This window comes from Sparus aurata, chromosome 17, assembly GCF_900880675.1.
Source record: "Sparus aurata chromosome 17, fSpaAur1.1, whole genome shotgun sequence".
Classification (NCBI taxonomy): domain Eukaryota; kingdom Metazoa; phylum Chordata; class Actinopteri; order Spariformes; family Sparidae; genus Sparus; species Sparus aurata.
Genome location: NC_044203.1, coordinates 6331838 through 6349880, shown reverse-complemented (window position 1 = coordinate 6349880; position 18043 = coordinate 6331838). Strand labels below are relative to the sequence as shown.

At 41.9% G+C, this 18043-nt stretch overlaps 1 protein-coding gene and 1 long non-coding RNA gene across 5 annotated transcripts in view; one reads left to right on the top strand and one right to left on the bottom strand.

Annotated features, from left to right (window-relative positions):
• Positions 1-3758: 3758 nt before the first annotated feature.
• On the bottom strand, positions 3759-8327 carry LOC115567847 (uncharacterized). Its single transcript, XR_003981274.1, has 2 exons — positions 6294-8327; positions 3759-6191 (listed from the first exon to the last, which is right to left on the bottom strand). It is a non-coding gene; the product is annotated as an uncharacterized LOC115567847 (long non-coding RNA).
• Positions 5352-18043, top strand: part of grik2 (glutamate receptor, ionotropic, kainate 2) — a 327295-nt gene continuing 314603 nt past the window's right edge. Inside the window, exons 1-2 of one of the 4 annotated variants that reach the window (XM_030394702.1) lie at positions 5352-5946; positions 8617-9070. In XM_030394702.1, the coding sequence (XP_030250562.1) occupies positions 8953-9070 (118 nt within the window). In that variant the 5' untranslated portion in view covers positions 5352-5946; positions 8617-8952. Of the gene's footprint in view, positions 5947-8504; positions 9071-18043 lie in introns of those variants that run through there. The other 3 variants (XM_030394698.1, XM_030394701.1, XM_030394700.1) reach the window with 3 other exon arrangements.

Sequence of the window (18043 nt, the reverse complement as noted above, 5' to 3'; positions counted from 1 at the left end):
AATACAAGTACCTCTGCACCACAGCTGACCACCGACTCATTCAAACCTAAAATCAGACAGGTAGAAAAACAGTCCATTAATCTAAACAGACTGGAGGTAAATACAAAAGGGAAAAAAGAAACACAAAATCAAATAACTGACTATAAAGAGTGAAACTTGGGAAGCAAAGGCAGAAAAAAAAGAAACAAGGACAGAGATTACCAGGAGCAAGATAGTGACACCAGGTACAAAACTGGACTGGAAAAAGGAGAGGAAAGAGAGCAGGACACGCAGGACTGACATGAGGAAACAGATGAACTGACATAGAGGGAGGGAAAGACAAAAACTTAAATACACAAGGAAGGGAAGTCAATAAGAGTCAGGTGAAACTAATAGGGCAATCAAAAAAAGCAAACCATAGCACATGGGAATTAGTCAAAAATTAGTACCAAAATAAAACAGGAAACTGAAAACCAAAACCATGACAAGGGTGTCAGCTACCCCTCTTATTATTTAGGGAGCCTCTGTAATGTCCAGGTACAATCATACAATCATTTTAACAAGCTTTTTACATTGAATCCATTATCTTGCTTTGGCCAGCATCCATCTCAATGACACATGGCAGCATCTACAGCAGAAATGCCTAAATGAAAGGACTACAAACAGAGGGACACACAACACATGCAAATGCACACACACACTGTGTATTTTACAAAAGTGAAGTTTCTAAAGGATAAATGCATTTATCCAAACAAACTTAAAGATATCCTGTGCACAGCAGAGATGATTACATTTAAAACAACAAGGTTCTTTTTGTAACCAGAAATACTGCTTTAATATAATTGTTAGGCCTTCCATTACATGAGGCATAATTAAGTCCTGTTTATGCAGCATTAAAAGGGAGTTTTAGTTTAAATTTGAAAATTTTTAAATTTTTAAATTTAAAAATCAATAATAATTAATGATTATCAGGGATAATTATTAATTATTATAAATAATATGATCCAATTTACATTAGATCACCTAAGGGCACTACCCTTGAGAAGGGAAAACGTAGCAAATTTACTAAATCGGTCTCATATAAAGGTACTAAATTGTTTATAACTCTGATGAATAATTAACTTTATAACTACAACCAAAATTACCATAACAGCTGTAATGGTTGAAGGATTTGGGAGTTCTTGACAGTGTAGAGGTTGACAACATTCACTCTTATACAATATTAAATAGACAGCAAGAAGGTTCAAATGTCTTTTAATTAACACAAAGTTAAAAACACACAATCTAACTAATATGTACTATTTATATATAGGTGTGTGTGTGTGTGTGTGTGTGTGTGTGTGTGTGTCTGGCAGAATAGAGAAACAATGGTGGTGGTCCCTGATATCACATGTGGGTGTGATATGCTCCAAGCTCAAGAAATGTGTGTGTGTTTGTGTGCGTGTATGTGTGTGAGTGTGAGTGACGCTATGCCAGGTTATAGAAGATGGTTGTTTGCATGCAGAGACTCTGAGTCTGCGTGAAGCATCATTCGACTAACGTCAAATTAGCCGTCTAGGAAAGCAAACTACCAATAACCTGACCTGAGATCACAATAACACCAAAACAGTGAACAGACACATAAATTGAACACATGTGCATTACATCAGCCAGAGTGACAGAGAAAGTCCTGTGCTTAGCCGTGCTATGCTATCTAAGCCCAGTTCAACGTTACCAGTCTTTAAAGAAAAGGTGCTGGTGGTTGCAGTAGAACGTTGGGATTCCAATGTTGAATGCTGTTCTTGCTGTGCAAGGACTGATGAAAGTCAGCAGAGGAGGAAGCGATTCACTCCTTTCCTTTGCAAGGATAGCAGCTCGGTGCTACCTTGCTTGGTGTTCCTCAGATCGTGAAGTTAGGTGGCAAGCTTTGCGTCACAGCTGCTGGTGCTAACTGATCTGGAATACTGGCAGGACCTCGTGTCGCTACAGTGAGGAAGTTCTTTGGGCCTGCTGCAAATGCAGCTTGGTTTAACAGCAATATCGGCCAGGCTCTATGTAACCCTGATGTATACTGTCTATAGATGTCCTCTGTAGAATTGTTCTCCAATTAATATTCTTTGTATCTCATTATTTCATGGAAATGTAAATGTGTGTTTATAGTTTTGTACAGTGGAGCTGTGGTTGCTATTGTTGACTTTTACAATGAATACAGTTATTTTGATCTAGAGTTTTGGCCCAAATCACTAGAAAAACAGAATCAGTAGCATCTACTACAAAAAGTTGTCTATTCTCTGTGTTACACTCCATTTCCATTTGGAAACCCTCCAAAATCAGTTCAAATTTACGACACTCTCATCCAGACTGGAAGAAAAATTCTTATCTTAGTTGACTGTGTCCAGGGGTTCCCGTTTGTATCTTATGGGTGAGAGTGGTAGAGGTTGTTGGATCACAGAACTGTCATTGACTATTTATTTGTAGCCCCCACAATTCAACTTTTCATGCTGCACACTGGGGGGGGGGGGGGGGGGGGGGGGGGGGGGGGGGTGCAGGACGGGAGTGGGGCGATCAAAGCTTCCTTTCATTTCAGCTCCAGACTGTGGCCTCAGACCAGGCCTCCATCACTGCAGGGATGTGCTCCTTCGCCACTAAATTGTATATCTTGTTGCAGTTACTTCTGTCTGATGGCCTCGCTTTGTTCGCCTCACTGCTGACCGTGCCTTTTGATTGGCCCGGTATGGTGAAACAAAATGAGAGGAGTATTCATGTCGAGTGGTAAAAAAAAAAAAATCCCTCTATCGTAACAAGTCAATTATTCAGGCACGGAGATAATTCCAGTAGCTTCTAGGCAAATCAAGATGTATCAAGATTTTCAGAGTTGAAAGACATTATCTTAGCTAATGTCAAGATATTGTCACATGTTCTCTAAACACAAATTGAAACAGAGAAAAGCTTCTCACCACACAGGCAGACTTTTTCACCAGTTCAATGGGAGAAATTAATCGCCATATGATCCATGGTTATTAGATCAATTGATGCATTGATACTAGGCTTTTATGTTAATCAATGTGATCTGCTTGTGAAATGATCTGCTTCTACCATGACCACACATAAAGAAAATCAGTCTAAAAACCTGGTAAGAAATTCAATTTCCTCTGAAATTTTTCTTCTGTTAATATAGTCTTTATTTTATCAGGTTGGAACCCCGCTGAGGTTGAAGGATACCTGGCCGAAACAGCAACATAAAAACCAGTAGAGTAACATGTGAGGATGTTGTGTTGCTCACTCCATACTAGCAGGAAACATTGTCAGAAGGGACCAGAAGTAAATGTCTGTGGCCCCCCAAAGAAATCTGTGAAAGGGGGCCCCTGATGGCCCCTCATATTGCCACATTTCGCAATAACAACTATAAATCCTCTTAAACTGTTCATAAATGCACTATACTGTGCACCTCTGCTGCCTCATAATCACTGCAGCTGCTGTGTTGATGATCACTGGCCTTATAATAATATGTATATACAATGTGAAAAAAATGAAGCTGTTTAGGTATTCGTATACATTTTTTTTAATTGTTCTGGTTTTAATGCCATTTATATTCAAAATGTCTACTAGTGTGAACACTGAAAATGAAAAATGTGGGCATTTTGTATAGTTTTTCATTTTTGGCTTATTATTTATAACATTATAGTGCAGAGAGCTTTTTGGACGGGCCCTCTGGGAATTTCTCCCTTGGGTCCCAAATGACTTAAGGTTCACCACTAGCAGGATTACAGTTCTAATGGAAATAAATACTTGAAGAACCGTCACACTGAAAGACTTTTTATTTTTGGCTCAATCTTTCAGCTTTGAACAGCTTTCGTACACAAACACACATTGCACTGTATTGATATTTGCATTTGCTTTCAAATAATACCGCCTGTGTGATGCACACACAATAAATATAAGCTCTATTTTTACACTGTACGGTGTTCTGACTGTAACATTCTTACTCTGTTATGAAAACACTGACAGTGAGGGATGGGAAGATGGGAAGAACTCACGAGTCCAAAAAGGTTCCCCATCAACTGAACCCTCAGCAGCGGGTCTGTACATTTAGTATAATTTACCACCAAACTTCTGACCTCTGCTCACTGTTTGTAGGACTAATCGCAAGACTGCATCCCTTTTAGCTGCTCTTTGCTTCTAACCTTTCAGAAGAAAAAAATAACGCGATGATAAAGGGACACCCTCTTCCATAAACAACAATTTAATTTCTATTGTCACAGATGCATGATAACCTTCGCCCTGGGTAATTCAGTAATTCAGTCTTTGGAGCAAAGATGGGTAACAGAGCAGATATTTGATAAAGATAATAAAAGAAGCATCATCATAAGCTACACTGATCCTCCTCCTCAGTTTATTCTTTACTATCTGCAAATGTTTTTATCTCCTAATAACGTGGGTACGAGTGTTCTTCAAGCAACATTCTGCAGATGCTTAACAAGTTTGTGTGTGTGAGTTTGTTTTAATATTGAACATGAGAAATGGGAATGTTGAGTGTACTTGGATACAGATTTCTAGGTTTATCGATACCCTTAATTTTGGGCTCATAAGAGGAATTTGTGGATTAACAAAAGCTAAGTTTGGCAAATATACCACACCGCAAGCAGTGGGGACTGTTATTGTAAATCATACTATGTTTACTATGTAAACTAAAAAATCTAACTTTCTGTGTTTTCATGACTGAATAAACTGAATAAACAAACTGAGCTTAAAGGATAACACAATTTATACTGTTTCAATTTGTTTATATGTGGCGGAACCTACCACCTTTCCAGCTTCAAACAGTGTTCTGGGACCTGAGAACAGCTTGTTTATTCACTTACGGGAAATGTTTTTGAGTTGTATTATGACCTCATTAATATTGTAGGTACATCTGAATTTCTTCTCTAAAACTGCACAGTCTGCTTTAAGCAGAAACCAATTGGAATTGTCCTGGAAATGTATGAAATAAATGACCAACTATTTATTAACTGCTTGTTGGAAAATAGCAGAATCTTATTATCAAATGAAATAGGGATTATTTTCAATACATTTTGGGGCAATGCGTCTGCCTTGTAATTTCAAAAACATTTAAGATATTTAAAATGTGATTCTCACCGATTTAACATTACATATCTGGACCTGTAAAATAAAGTATTACACAAACAACATTAAAACACAGAGTGCAGCTTGTCACAGATGCAAATTAAACCGGCTCTTTTCAACAGCTCAGTCTGAGGAATCAAAACATCTGGGTTCATCCACTACACCGCGAACAGTCCGATCTCCTGAAATCTGTTTTTTTTTTTTTTAATGTAATTTCCCACGGAGCGTCCTCCAGTGCCCTCCCATCGTCTCTTTCTAAAAAAAATTATTTGACTCGTCACAAATGCGAATTAAACTGCATCCTGCTCACATTAAATGTGTCCAATACAATATGTGGGACTGACGGCTGACTGATGTTATTTGATAAAGGTCATCTTTACTACTGATATCATATCCAACGATAAGACGGATTTATTCAGATTCCTGACATTTTGTGCCATTCTACGAGCTCAGACGGAGGCTCACCGTCGGTAGCGCGGACAGTACCACACCTTTACATCCAATTAGCGCCTCTGTCTCCCAGATCTGAGCGGTCTGCATTGCCATGGTATTCTAGTGCGTACGTCCACAAGGGTGTCGGGGCGAAGAAAGGATGATAACGTGCCTCAGTCCGACCTGACACCCAGTGTCCTCCGCCGGGGAAAGCTGCAGCCTCGGTGTCGGAGAGTCCCCTGGTCCGCCGTGTGCCCCCCTGTTGCTTTAAGCAGTGAGTCCTGCCGTCCGACAGGAGGCGTGTCTCCCCTACGGCCGGAGCGCAGCGCTACCAGATGCAAGTGCGGGGGAAGCGACTCGGCTCCTCCATAGAAACAAATCAACTTCTTTGTGCTGCTCTGGTGACTCTTCCCGGCTCCAGCTCCACATAGGGTAAGCCCATTCTTTCAAACTTTACATATATGTTCATGCTTTTACTGCGCTCCTCTCTTTTTTGTCACTCGTCACGTCTTTTCAGGAACAGGTTACATCTTTGGAGACAGATGAGACCGAAGTAGGAGCCTTTTCACACTGTTTCCAACTGACAAAACGAGCAGAAATCACCGTTACGCACCTCACCGGTCAGGTCTTAAGTTCGTCCGTGAGTTTATAGGGACACATCTGTTTTTGAGCTGTGCCTTCAGAACGAAAAGAACAGTGACATGTCTCAGAAACAGACTCAGATTTAAGCTTTGATATGGCTCGGAGAGATGTGACCTCTATTTGGAGACGCTTGTCACCTTTTCGGGTTCCTCCTCCTCCTTTATGCTGCTCCCCGGGCCGGTGCCTTCGCTGTTGAGGGGTTGAAAGACATTATGGGGCTCGTTAAATGCTTTACCGTGATCCGCTTTATGAATGATCCGTAGAGAACGTCTCTAGTTCCGGGGCTGGATGGCAACTCGGGGCGACGAGCCGCGCATTTAAATCCCACAGTTGATGAGCACATCATCTTTAAATCAACTTTATCATCACGCAGCGTTGGCCGCTGGTGGGGCCGCGCTCTGCCAATTTAAAAGCCCTTTCCAAATGTACAAAAGGGCTCTTGTTGAGTGTGGCTCCATCTGTACAAAAAATAGTGGAATATAAACAAGTCCAGAGGAGCGTGCACCCGTGCCAACATCACCTTTCTGACCGTTACGCACGACTGTAAGATAACTGCGGGTATCAGTTCAGGGCTGCTCAGTATTAACGCGACCTCCACGAGAGTTAAAATCACGCGCCGATTTATTCATCGCATGCGGAGACAAACACATGTCAAGTGTGTTTTCCGGCAGGCTCAGGAAACCTGCTCCCCCTCCAAAACCATGGGAAATTAAAGAAACTCACGGATGGTAAAAACAGGGAAATAAACGTATAAGTTGACGTGGTGCCAGGCGCGGACTGCGCCCCAGTGCAAATGATGTGCTCACCACTTAATTAGAATTGCGAGGTCAACTTTTTAAAATCACATTTAGCCCACTGCGAACATAATTTACATCTGAGCTCATCTCAGCTTTATTAAATGTTGGACAGTCGGGCTGGTGGTTTGGGTGTTGGCCACAATAAGTGAATGTTAATGTGGACGCAGGCGGTATAGTGAAACAATATTTAACCTTTGGCCATAAACTGTATCATCATATGGATTCGGTCCAAACACAAACGCCCCGCTGTTCATTAAAGGAGGCAAACGAGCAGGAGAAGCTGGCAAAATCCAGAGGAATAGAAGGCGGCACGGAGGCTCTGTCCGTGGTGCTGAAACACACGGCGGAGAGGTCGCTCAAGACCCAGTCGATCAGCTGTGGCCTAAATGTTCCCCTCTTTACGGGCTGAATTAGATCTTGCGTATATTTGATATATTAGAGAACTGATTATAAACAGGAACAGAGGCGTTTTTTATCCTCATACCTTCAAGTTTTCCCGTAAATCCGGTTCACACCCACGTCACATATCGCCGTCAGCTCACACCAGAGGCCAGTGTTTTTATCAGCTCCCTGGTAAAAATCACTTTGACCTCCACAATGCGATATTATTGATCCTGTCCGAGTTGTGAAGTGTGTAGAATGAATCAGGCATTTACGCATCACATGAACCCTTCTAAAATCTTCATTCAACGTCTACAACCAATCAACAACACCTACCAAATACTACAGCAGTAATGTGCGCTCCTGTGTCCATATATCCTGCAGAACGGACCTGACTGATTCCAAAATCCTTCTGGAATGTTCTGCTTTATTTGTGAATAACAGGTGAGAGGCCACAGAGCACACTTCAATTCTTCTCGGCTCTCGCACCGTGTAGGCACACTCAGTGATTCCACAGTGAAAGCGAAGGAGCCGGCGTGACATTTTCGGTGATCACAAGTCAAAGACACACATGAAATTGAAATTTGACGCCGAGGCTCTCATGTGACACTGTCGGACTGAGGAAAAGTAGAAAATAATAATAATAATAATAATAAAAAAAGTAATAATTCCATAGACAGAACGTGAGTTCTGGCACACGGCGGCTGCGAGCAGAGGCTATTCATCACTCTGAGTGTACAGTGACAGGTTTGCTTCACGGAGCTCTCACCTGAGTCCGAGCCTGAGTGACTCCGATCACACACAGGCGATCTTTCACAATCATAGATTGTTTTTTGTTTTTTTAACGGCTGTGCACGGCGACGCTCCGCTGCCAGCCGTGGAACCGAACCGAGTGGAGAAATCTGAGGGAGAGCGGCGGCTGACTGGCTGGCTGGCCGGGGATAAGACATCGGGGGTTGGGGGGAAGGAAAGAAAGAAGGAAGGAAAGAAGGGGGGAGGAGTGGGGCAGGCATGACAATTTCAGCAGGCGATATAGATCAAGGGGCGAAGTGTGGTCAGCAGTAACCGAGAACCATGCCCGCTCCAGCCCGTGCGCTCTCCCACTACTAGTGTTGGCTCGACGTCAGATGCTGTGCGGCAGTGCAGCAGGAGGAGCTCGGGCTCGCGAGGCTGCTGAGACCGCCGCTCCGCTCACTCACACGCTCACTTGGTCACGCTGGATCTCCACAAACCTCCCCCAGTCTCCCCCTCTCACCCCCCTCCAATCTCTGTCTTTTACCAGATGGATTTCTTCAAGCTCTGCCCTGCCTAACATGGATGCCCAGCCACCTCCACCACCACCACCTCCACCATCATCTTCCTCAGCTGAGTCGGAGGGCTGTTTCTTCTTGGCGCAGTGAGCTGGACACGCAGTGCTTCTTCTCTCTCTCTCTCTCTCTTTTTTTTTTGCCAAATGGATGTGGGGAAACCGTTGCCCAGCCCGCTGGTGGTGACCATGCCGTGATATTGCAGCCGCCTTGCTTCACATTAAAGGGGTGACAGAGAGAGAGAAAAAAATAAAAAATCTTGGGAATATACCGATTCAGGGAATAAAAATCCTGTGCACCACACAAGCACCATGAAGATTACCTCCCTGCTGATATTTAATGCGAGAGTCAGGTGCACCGTCAGGCTTCTTCTGCTGCTATTACACTGTGTGGGATATTCTCATGGGATGCCACACGTCTTGAGATTTGGTGAGCTACTTCTTCTTCTTCCTCCCTAAAAGTTTGACTGGTGTGTTTTCTTCCCCATAAAGCATGTTGCTCTCATTACGACCTGTTGGAGACTCGCTCTTCCCCCCTCTCCTCACTTGTGGGAAATGGGAAAAGTTGCTGTTCTGAGTGTTTTTTAATTTTTTTTTTGCAGTATCATTTGCGAAGCTTTTTAGGAGCAATAGTATTGAGGGGAGTGTATCCAAAGAGTTGGCACAGACCTGCACTACTAAAATGCACAGCTGCCAGAAGGAGAGATGAATATATGAATGAATCCATAGGGAGGCAACAGTGGGAAGCCTCTAACTTGTTGCTATTTAGAAAGTTTCAAATTGAAAAGGTTGGATCACTGCCCCTCACACCACACCCCAGTGTTTACACTGTCTGCTGGTGGGGCTGTTTTTATGAGTTTATGTCAGCCACTTTGGTGTGTGTGTGTGTGTGTGTGTGTGTGTTAAATCTGATGATTTGCGTCATCTGATTATACGTGTGTCTTCTTGATTTTTATTTGGGATTTCATGTTGTGCGGCATATTTATGCGTGGTATTGGTGTGTGTGCATGTGTGTGAGAAAAACAAAAGAGAGAGACACACACAATGAATATTCTTTTTCTTTTTTTTACGGTAGCTTCATTCAGTGTTTCCTTATGAAGAATATGGTGCATCATTTTTCAGTATAAGCCCCCTCCACATTCACACACACGATGAATATTTTATTTAGCTGTCAGCAAAATTCCGGGTGACCTGTTGAACCACGATTTTCCCCTCAAATCCCGTCTGAAGCAGCTTTAAAGAAGGAAAGATGCATATATTTCTTCACTATATGGGAATACAGCATATCCATTTCCAACGCTTGGCAGCTACGTGACGCTCACAGTAATTGTTCCTGCTGAAATCTGCGTGGTTTTATAGCTGCATCATTTCATCAAATGAAATCATTCTGCATGTATTTTTACACAGTACAAGGCCCAGTTGTTTTGAATAACTCAGTGTTTTTATTGATGAGGCCAGCGGTTGGCAGGAGGTTAAGGCCGCCGCTTTGCACCTCACAGTGTGGCTATAGCCAGAGAAAACAAGAGCAGAAAGAAGGAAAAAAACTCTGCAGACATGACATTCAAATAAAACATTTGGTTTGATCAGCCAGTGTTTAAGTCATTTAATTTATCAAGAAATAAAAGTCGGTAGCACGGGCTCACAGTCACATCACCATGATACAGAATAACACCCACAGATACAGAAACACACACCCACATATAATTGTATTGAAAGACGCATGTTTCGTTGAATAATCCAATGTTTTATTTGTTGTGTATGCACTAGAAGAGACAGCAATGACACTCTAGAGCAAAAGAAGAATTCTCAGGAATTTAATACAGTGTGGATTCTTTAATTGATGAATATAGTTAGATGAGGCGCAGATAGATTTTTGATCTGAGTCGTGTGTAGATGAAATCCTTTGACCTTCTGGTCTGCTGGGTGTCACTGAAGACGTCACCCCTTTCATTACAGTGACCGGCTCCCAACTTTGTGTCATTCTGTCCGTGTGTAGAGGGGAATACAGGGTGCTGGGGGAAACACCCTGAGCCCCATTAAGTCTCATTATATGGCTGTACCTCACTGTCAGACTGCTGAGGCAGGACAGTAACAACCTGAATGTGTCTGATGGACAACATATCTTGTGATTACTTTTATTCCCCCTCTCTTCTTTTGCCGATGGAACTTTAATTAGCCACATGTGTGTTGACGAATCTATTCAGCAAGCATCTGTGGACCTTGGCGTGTGTGTGTTGTAAAGAATGTGACAGATTTCAATTTGAATTGTGGAAACAATGACGAGAACCAAACAGATAATTGTGCTGGATGAGTTAAACATCTGTGTAATTGTAGTTAGCTGTGCAGAGAGAACACTGATCAGGGTACAGATGAATAAATATTAAAGGGGCAGGTGGTGAAAGATTAAATATTGAACGGGCAAAATCGATTAAATTAAATTCCTAAGTGCAGAACCAGTACAACATCGTCAGCGTGTTCAACCCTAACCCTTGGTGAATGCCGGTGCCTCTAACACTTCTCACACTCAGGCTCCTTGTTAAACATTTGTGGCTCAGTTTCCACTGTGCTTATGATGTGGTGAGGGTTAGGCACAACACAATTGGTGCAGTTTACGAAAACAACACGTTTTGGCTTAAAATTACCTGTTTTACATTACAAAAAATGTCCACAATTCTCCATAAAAACATTCTGTGGCATTTTGCTTAAAAATGTTGAAACGCAGTCTCAAAATGCGGTCACTGGCTTGATCCTGTCACCCCTCTACCTCCTGATATAATACTCAGGTCAGACACATGTAATGTTAATGTGATGGGACAGGTGTTATAGAGATGTCAGTATGGAAAAAAGCCTATAAGGTACCCACATTTTACCCTGTCGACTGGGCTGAAAATTACATGGCATTCATAATTGTATATAACTGCTTATGATCAGTACTCACTGCTTAAATGATTAACCGATTTGGGTGAAGAGACGAGAAGGGTGAGCTGTTGCTTATGACTGCGATAATGACATCAAGTAGTATATCTTTAAATTGGCAACAGCCTCAAAATGTATGTCTCACACCTTGACTTGTGCACGGTCAACACTGTGCTACTTGAATGCCACCAATTTAATTTCCTCTGCTTGTGGAGCAGCTTTGACTCAGAGGAATGACATGCAAAGGGCTTGCTATTAATGCAGTAATCCCAACATTAAATTTCCGGATGTGTTTTGACCATTCATTTGCTGTTCTTCAAAGTGGGAGCTTGCAGGGAGGTTCTGCACATTCAAACTCTTAAAGAATTATGCTGCAAGACTGATGGATAACTAAATTGGCTTTCCATTGTGTAATTCAAGCACAAGAAAAACAGCTCAGAGCAAGTATGCCACAGCCGTTGTTTTTAATCAATCTAATCAGCTCCTGTGATAAAAAAAAAAAAGATCTTCACAGAATCCCCGATTTATACTTTGGAGTTGGGATTGAGTGGGGAATATGGAATTTGAAAATAGGTAAGAGTTCAGCTGGTGTGATTGTTTAGCGGGTGTGTGTGTTGAAAAGAGGGGCTCACATGCTGACAACCACTGATGCCGCATAACTGAATTTTCCTGTGGCCAACGGAAGATAAAGCAAGATAGAGATCAGCTGTAAGGAGCAATAGACTGAAACACCGCAACATGTGCTCTGGCAGCCCTGTAACCGTGACTTCAGCCTGCTGGATCTTCTGAAATGTTGTGGAAGTTGAATTGCAAACTTGTGTGGAGGAGAAGCTATATTCAGGGTCACCTCACGGGAGCATAGCAGAATGTATTTCACACATGAGAAGGTGGTGGAAGGTGGACGGTTCACTCCTTTAGAAAAGTAGCCTTAACAAAATAAGTTAAGGTCAGGAGAGTGGACCGGCTGAGGACAGTATGGAAATTCATGGATTAAATACCACATTTTCCATCAGAGCAAAGAGTCATGGACATCTACAAGGCTCGTCACATCCAAAAGAAACAATTTTAAGCAGTATTTATGTATTTATAAATGCATCAATTTATACTGGCACTTTATGTCTCTGTGATCTCTGCAGAGCACAAATTGAATCCTGTGTGTTGGTGCCGGCTGCTGTGGTCGGCATTAGTATGAAGGTCACCCTCTAATGGGACAGACGAGCTAAATGTTGCAGGTCGAGGCAAGAAAAACTCCCTCTTTAGAAAATAACTCACTCTCTTCGAATGCTGCCTGTCAATAACTGAGGAGAAAAGTTCACATTATCCTCCAGGCTCTGGCCGCTGCTTCACTGATGACTTGTAAATAAGGAGAATTTGAAAAGAAATGCAAGCTGCTTGGAAACTATTTGAGGCAAAGCAGATCATTGCCTAATGGATACATTTAGGTTTGAAATAGGAGGTTATAATGAAAGCTAGCATCAAATATCAACCTCATTTGTCTATTTTTACACTTAGTCAATGTTACTGTCGGTGATTATTTGAAGAGACAACTTGGAGATGATGATTATAATAAACACAGATGTCTTTCACAACTTCTAAACTAAATGTGTATCAATCCACATAACCCTAACCCTCACATCAATCCACATAACACTAACCCTAACAGCTGCACCATATCCTCCTGTTTGAGTATTGTTTGCTGAAAACTACAAATGACTCACTGTTATAAAACAAGCACTGGTCTTTTTTATGAGGAGATAAACCCAACAAAGGTTAAACACGACAAAACCTATTAAGCACCATGGAAAATCCATATTATCCATATATATCCATATTCTCAGTACATCATAGCTTTTCTGACCCTCAGGTGTGAATAAACTACAGCTTAATAACTTCTTTTTAAATCCTAACACTCACAGACCTAGACAAATGCAGCTAAAAATGTCTATTGTTCTAAAATGTTTAGTAACTTTTAAAGTGCTAATCCTATCCATATGCTCATAAAAGCTTTTCAGTGGTGTCACATATGTCTTCTTTTGGAAGAAAACCCACGTAGTTCCTTCCACTGGGCCAACAGGCAATGGTTGTAGCCAAGCTTAGTTTGTTGTTTGTGTTCAATTGTGTATATTTCTCTGAATCACTTATGCTTCAGTGTCCTCTGTTATGACTTGATTACCTTTCTATTTACGTTCTGGACTTTTTTGGTCTACATGTTCAGTAAATGACATAAAGGACACCTGTCACTGAAAAACATAGGGGATAATAATTAAGGTAAAAAACACCAGACTTTGACTAACATTCAACAAAAATTATGGTAAATTCATCCAGTCTCGTAGAAACAAACCTGGAGGTTCTTCTGAATCAAATCATGTATTGCACTTATCAGTGACAGCTAAAATAGGGTAGGAAAGACAGAATAAATACAAGCGAGTCAGGGGCCCTGAAATTGTACCATGTCTACAAAAAGTATAATTATCAATTAACTATGGTTCTTATTAGTATTGGCCAAGAAAATGTTTCTTTTGCACAAATGGCTGCTGCTTCTATTTTGACAGCACAGTCTTTCTGTAAAACGTGAATTGTACCAAAAAATTTTGTCGTTTGCATTCTTCTTCATGGTCAAGTCTGTAACAGGTGAACAAAGTAAGAATTGGTTGATTTAGAGGGAAATTAGCCTAAAAGCCCCAAACAGGAAGAGGGCGCTATTCTTCCAAAGCAAATAAACCTAAAGCTGTCAGAGAGTCTGGCAGTGACAGATGGTAGGAGAGACGGTCTGCTGGAAAAATCACTTCCAACGTGTTTATCCACTTTAGTACAGACAAAGAAGCAGAGTGGGGGAGGGGTCATGAGAAATACCAAATTGTACATACACAGCTAAGCTCACCTGTAGGGAGCTTTAGGCGAGTCTTTAATGTCAGGGTATTTATGCTAACCGTGTATGAGCAGAAGCTGTAATTGAAAAAGAAGCAGACTGCCCAGATGTCTGGTAGTGATCCTGAGGGTGGAGTTGGATGAGCAGTGTAGAATAGCCATTTTTTTAGTCTGAGTAGTCTATTCACCACGGACCCAACTGTACATTTGTCAAAGGCCTGACTTCTGACCTTCCGCTCCAAGCCAAAACAAAACGCAGAGCAAGATCAAACTGTCCTGCTTTTCAGAGGGACAGAAGAGACTGTGTGACTGGGTAACATATCTCTTTTGTGGGCTGTGGGGCTGTGTGGGCTGTGTGGGGCTGTGTGGAGTGGATTATCTCCTGAACTGAATGTTTGATGCATCTGCATGTGTATGCACTGCAGCTCTGATGCTGCTGCTGTTGTTTGATGGGTTTGTGGTTGTGATAGTCTGCCAGGGGTTCAGGTTTGGTTTTAAAATTGGTTAACTCATTTTCTTGGACATCCCAAATGCACCACTATGCTTGTGTGCCTACCATTTCAACACTGGTCCACTATGACATGAGAACTCACCTGCAGCTCCACCTACTTATGTATTAGCCAAACCCACGCAGTATATTACTACAAAAAGAATATAGGCAGAAATATCATTACACAATGCTGGCAGATTTTTCAGTTCTTTGATATTTGTATATCAATACTGGCCTAAGACATTCAGTATCACCCTCCGCATGATATTCAAATGAAAGTGGAAGTTATGTGCAGCAAGCACATCTTGGAATTCTGTGATTTTTAAATTAAAAAGTGACTGATTTAAACTTGCAGCCCTTGATTGATTAAAATGTTCTCAGTTATTTATATTAATTCATCTCACAGATGCTACTGCCAGTGCCACGGGTAATATATAGGCTGTAATAGAGCATACGGCAGGTTGCCAGGTCATCAGGTCAGCTATTACCCTGCTTTTTTTCTCTCCATTAAGTAGCCCATTTATACAAAACACACAAACCAGGCAACTCTACCATTACCTCATTATTATCCCAAAAGTCAGGACACAATGTTGGCAGTTTCTGCAAACCACTTGGCCAACAGAATCAGAATCAGAATCGGAAATACTTTAATAATCCCAGGGGGAAATTATTTTTGTTACAAGCTCCAGATATACAAATAACATATATTATACAAGCAACATCTATTAAGAGCAAAATATAAATATAAATATAAACATAATATAAACATAATATATGTATATATATATATATATATATATATATATATATATATATATACCACAGTCGTTACAGTGTCCAGCTCCTCCCCACAACATCACCAGCCCTTCTGACCAGTTTGTTCAGTCTGTTGTTATCTGCGACCTTCAGCCCACTGGTCCCAGCATGTGACATACACAACAGACTCGTAGAACATCCTCAGCATTGTCCGGCAGATGTTAAAAGACCTCAGCCTCCTGAGGAAAAAAAGTCAACTTTGGCCCTTGTTGTAGACCGCCTCAGTATTTCTTGTCCAGTCCAGCTTATTATTAAAGTACACCCCCAGATATTTATATTCCTCAACAGTGTCCACAGGGACCCCACTGTTGTTTTCGCCCTCCTCAGATCCACTATGAGCTCCTTTGTTTTTGTCACATTGAGCTGCAGATGATTCCTTTCACTTCAAGTGACAACGTTGTCCACAACAGTCCTGTATTCATTCTCATCACCCTTCTCGATGCAGCCAACTATTGCTGAATCATCAGAAAACTTCTGAAGGTGGCAGGACTCAGTGCAATAGTTGAAGTCAGAGGTGAATAGAGTGAAGAGGAAGGGAGAGAGGACAGTCCCCTGTGGGGCCCCAGTGTTGCTGACCACCCTGTCAGACACACAGTTCTGTAGGCGTATGTACTGTGGTCTGCCCATCAGGTGATCAACAATCCAGGACACGATGGGGCCTCAACCTGCATGGCAGCCATCTTCTCACCCAGTGGAGCTGGATGGATGGTGTTGAAAGCGCTGGAGAAGTCAAAGAACATGACTCTCACAGTGCTCGCAGGCTTGTCCAGATGAGTGTAGACTCTGTTCAGCAGGTAGATGATGCCGTCCTCAACTCCCAGGTGGGGCTGGTAGGCAAACTGTAGTGGATCAGTGAAGGGTCTGACCATAGGCCTTAGCTGCTCCAGGACGAGCCTCTCCAGGGCCTTCATGATGTGAGATGTCAGGGCCACCGGTCTGTAGCCCTGGGGGCCGCTAGGACGCAACGTACCATTATGACATTTCTACAGTTCCTGTCATATCTTGTGTCTTCACCAACATGTTAACTGGTGACCTTAACTTGAGGTCCTCGATTAGGAACAATCCTGGCACAACTGAAGGAATTTAACTTTTATAAGGAGAGAGGTTCGAATTCTTCCCACTACAGGTTACGTCAAACATCCAATCAACAATGTGTATGCAAGTGAAAGTTTATCAAATTTTCTGGGCATTTATCAGACGCTTTTGCCCAAAGTGACTTACAGTAATTCATACATACATACACTGATGGTGGTGGCTGCCATGCAAGGAGCGGATCAGCACATCAGGAGCAGCTTGGAGTTTAGTGTCTTGCCCAAGGACACTTTGATACCTTCTGACCTTCTGATAACAAGACACTGGCACTACCCCTGAGCCACAGCCGCCCCTAGTAGTAGCTGGAGGTGGGATTCGAAATGCCCACCTTGTGATAATGTGCCTCCCATTGATTCTTTATGGTAAAATGTTATTGAAAAAAGCTTAATATTTGAAAAAGCACAGTAGGTAAAAGAAAGTTAAATACAAGCACACCATTGCTCTAAGACATGAATGTCTTGAGATTTGAATAAAAAGATGAGAACGTGACAATAATAATTTACCATGTTTAACATGTGGACTGCCACACTTGCTGGGCTGCCCATTATATTTACTGTCTGTGTCGTGATGCCACATGGGAGGTAACACTGCCTGCAAAACATGGCGACATTTCCTCCGGATGACATGAGCAGCTTCTCCCAGTCAGCAAACCTTGTTTACAGAACATCCAACATGACATGAACGCACCATCACCTGAACAATGAACAGCCGACTAGCCCACAGTAGTTATCTAATGCTGAAAATACACACTTTTTAGGAAGTGGATGAATGGAGATGAGATGTCAGCATGCAGGCTCACTACAGTGAGTGTGTATGCACTGTGCTGAGTTTAAATTGGTTTTTGTACTCAGTTGTTGGGGACTGTGTTTCCCCTGTGGGTGTGTAGAAGAGCAGCGTTTTCAGTCAACCGAAGCTTCATCACGCTTGCTAGTGAAGTAAGTAAGAAATGAAATCTTGAACACAATCAATAGTAATGATGAAAGAAAAAAAAAAAAGGAAGAAAATAATGTCTGTGTTGAAAAATGAAACAGGTTATGGGTTATGAATTGCAATCCGGTCAGAAAAGCATGTATCAAAAGGAGATTAGATCATTTATATACAGTAGTTGGCAGAAAATGCTCTGTGGTTGAGCGTGATTATGATATGAATCCATGCGGCCTGATAAAGATTTAGAAGGGCCGTGATAAAAACAGAACAGACAACATGATGAAAAAGCACAAT